At 51.7% G+C, this 2,613-nt stretch overlaps 1 protein-coding gene across 1 annotated transcript; it reads left to right on the top strand.

The window, feature by feature from the left end:
- Window positions 1-161: 161 nt before the first annotated feature.
- Window positions 162-2,523, top strand: Pmar_PMAR011335 (hypothetical protein; the record flags this gene model as incomplete). The annotated part of the gene is made up of 1 exon (XM_002777894.1): window positions 162-2,523. A coding segment is annotated over one exon (2,362 nt), but the record flags the coding sequence as incomplete, so codon positions are not given.
- Window positions 2,524-2,613: the final 90 nt, after the last annotated feature.

Below are 2,613 nucleotides of genomic sequence, written 5' to 3'. Positions count from 1 at the left end.
ATTGCTACCGCTGTGGGAAGCGAGGTCATATGAGTCGTGCTTGTCCCGAACCACTACCTCAGAAACCCGATACCACCCCTTCAAGCTCTACTGGTACCGAAGGGGCCAAGATTCAGGCTAATGTAGTCCAGATCACTGACTCCGATGGGTCTGGATTACCCATGATAAAATTAGCCATCTCATCACCTGACTACGACTCGCCCAAGCCCGAAGGTCGTGTAGCTACTAACGCTCTACTGGATTCTGGTGCTGAACAACCGCTATGTGCCGAAGATGAGTATAATCGATGGTGTGATGCTGGTCTCGTCCTCCCACTAGTCCCTGATCCACGGACCATCATCTTCGGTAACCCCTCACACCAATCATCGACTCTCGGTAGAGCTAGTGTGATCCTACATCTCGACGACCGAACTTCTATCGTGGCCGATATACTAGTGGTCAGGTCGCTCAACTACCCCTTCATCGTGCCAACTAGTCTATTACGACGTACAGGTGGTGCGGTATGGATGATCTACCCTAATGCTGCTCAACAAGATAGAATCATAGTTGGTCAGGAATGTCAACAGCTACTGGCTACTCCTCTTGACCCCAGGTCCGATATGGAGGCAACTGCCCCTTCTCCTTATGTGAAATGCCATCAAGTGACTGCGAAGAACATCAACGATATGAGCCTCAACGATGTGTCTATCAACCACCAACGAGTGAAGAACAGCCCCAAGGCCGTGGACCTCCCTGTCACTCTGGTTGACGACCGTGATGCCCCCGATGGAAGATGTTGTATCAAGATCCCTTGGAAAGATCCTATTGCGAGACCACCTCCTAACTTCAAGGCCGCCTATGCCAAAGATTGTGCGATCACCAGGAGGCTCTCCCCAGAGCAAAGGCGCCTGTATGCTGACGCTATCGATGCCTTGGTGAAAGATGACATCGTAGAAGAGCTCTCTGAGCCTACTTGCATTCACTATGTGACTGCTCTACCGGTCTTCAGAGCCGACAAACCTACTCATCCATGCAGGGTCTGTCTCGACGCTAGACAATTCAACACGTACGTTGACGTGACTGCGGTCTGCGGTAACGGTGAAGGGTCACTATGGTTCTTCCTGCTGGCTTGGCGTACGGCACCATTCTACGAGTGTGCCGATCTGAAGCAAGCCTTCCTCAAGGTTTCCTTAGACCACCCATCTGATACTAAGTACACTGGAGCAGTCGCCCTCGGGCGTATTCTCCGCTTCCGAAGGATGCCTTTCGGTTTCGGCCATAGCCCACATGGCCTCCGCTCTTCTCTGAATTGGCATCGCCGTCAGTGGGAGTTGGAAGTGCGCCTGAGACCTGGTCAGCAAGCAGCACCATATGACCCAGGGATTGTCGACTACGGTGACTGTTCGGTCGGTACAGTGCTAGGCCTGGATGCACCGCTTGACGCTAACTGTGACATCACTTGGGACTACCCCCACTCGCCTGAGGACACCCATTTGCTCCAAGGAGAGATTGAAGTGGTGACTAATGGTCTCGACCCTCACGACAAGAATTCTCTAGACTATTTCTCTCAAGGTGATCAGTGGGATACTGAGCAGATCAACCCACTACACGAAGGTTGCCCTCGAGATGATCGGCCGATAGTTCCCTCATCGATCGACTTGGTTATATATGTGGATGATATCTGCCATCGAGGAGAGCAGCCGGCAGCGATCGTTCAGCAAGGTGCGTACGTGAAATGGAAACTCCGTCGTCATGGCTCTGACATCTCTGACCCCAAGGTCTTCAACAACTTCTCGCCGTGTCCGGCAGCGACTTATCGATCAGTACTTGGGTATAAGGTCGACATAGGGTCCGATACTATTTCTTTTCAATATGGTACTACCGATGAATGCACATCGATCCCTACTCTCATCTCTAAGCGTGATGCTATCGGTTTCATCAACCGCTATTACGACCCTTTAGGACTCTTCTTTGAAGGTCTGGTATTCGCTCGCTTTTTGGCTCGTGAGATTGGCAACAATGACGTAGCCTGGGACTCCCTCTGTTCGGAAGACTTCCGGAACTCCTTGGCCAACTGGATCTGTACACTCTCCCTACAACAACCTATTCTTCGTTATGTGGATACGTCTACGAGTATCTTCGTGTTCTGTGATGCCAGTGGTGGAGCCTACTGCGTGGACGTACGAGATGGAACCCCGACCCATACTCGGTTGTTTGGTCGTTTCTCGCTCTTCCCGGTGGATCAAGCAGCTCGACAGACCATTGTCCAGAAGGAGCTCATCGCGCTCACAAATGCCGTCCAGCTTACTGAGAAGATTGATCAGGTACTACGACTCAATCCTCCAAGACCATCACGGTATATGATCCTCACGGACAGCGCCATCAATCTTCATCGTCTTCGCAAGAACGAGTCGGCCAAGGCTAAGCTTGGACGCTTCGAACAACGCCGTCTCAAGATCGTCGAAGATATTGTCAACGACCTGACCAACAAGGGTTTACAAATATCAATCCGTCATGTTCGTGGAGAATGCAATCCAGCCGACCGTGGCACCCGAGCTCCTCAGCCTGGAGAATGTCTTTCTCCTCTACATCACTCCACCATCACCGAAGGCCTACTGACATCTCCTCCAGCAT

The sequence above is a fragment of the Perkinsus marinus genome (genome assembly GCF_000006405.1).
Source record: "Perkinsus marinus ATCC 50983 genomic scaffold scf_1104296950686, whole genome shotgun sequence".
NCBI classification, from domain to species: domain Eukaryota; phylum Perkinsozoa; order Perkinsida; family Perkinsidae; genus Perkinsus; species Perkinsus marinus.
This window is presented reverse-complemented; position numbering and strand designations above follow the sequence as displayed.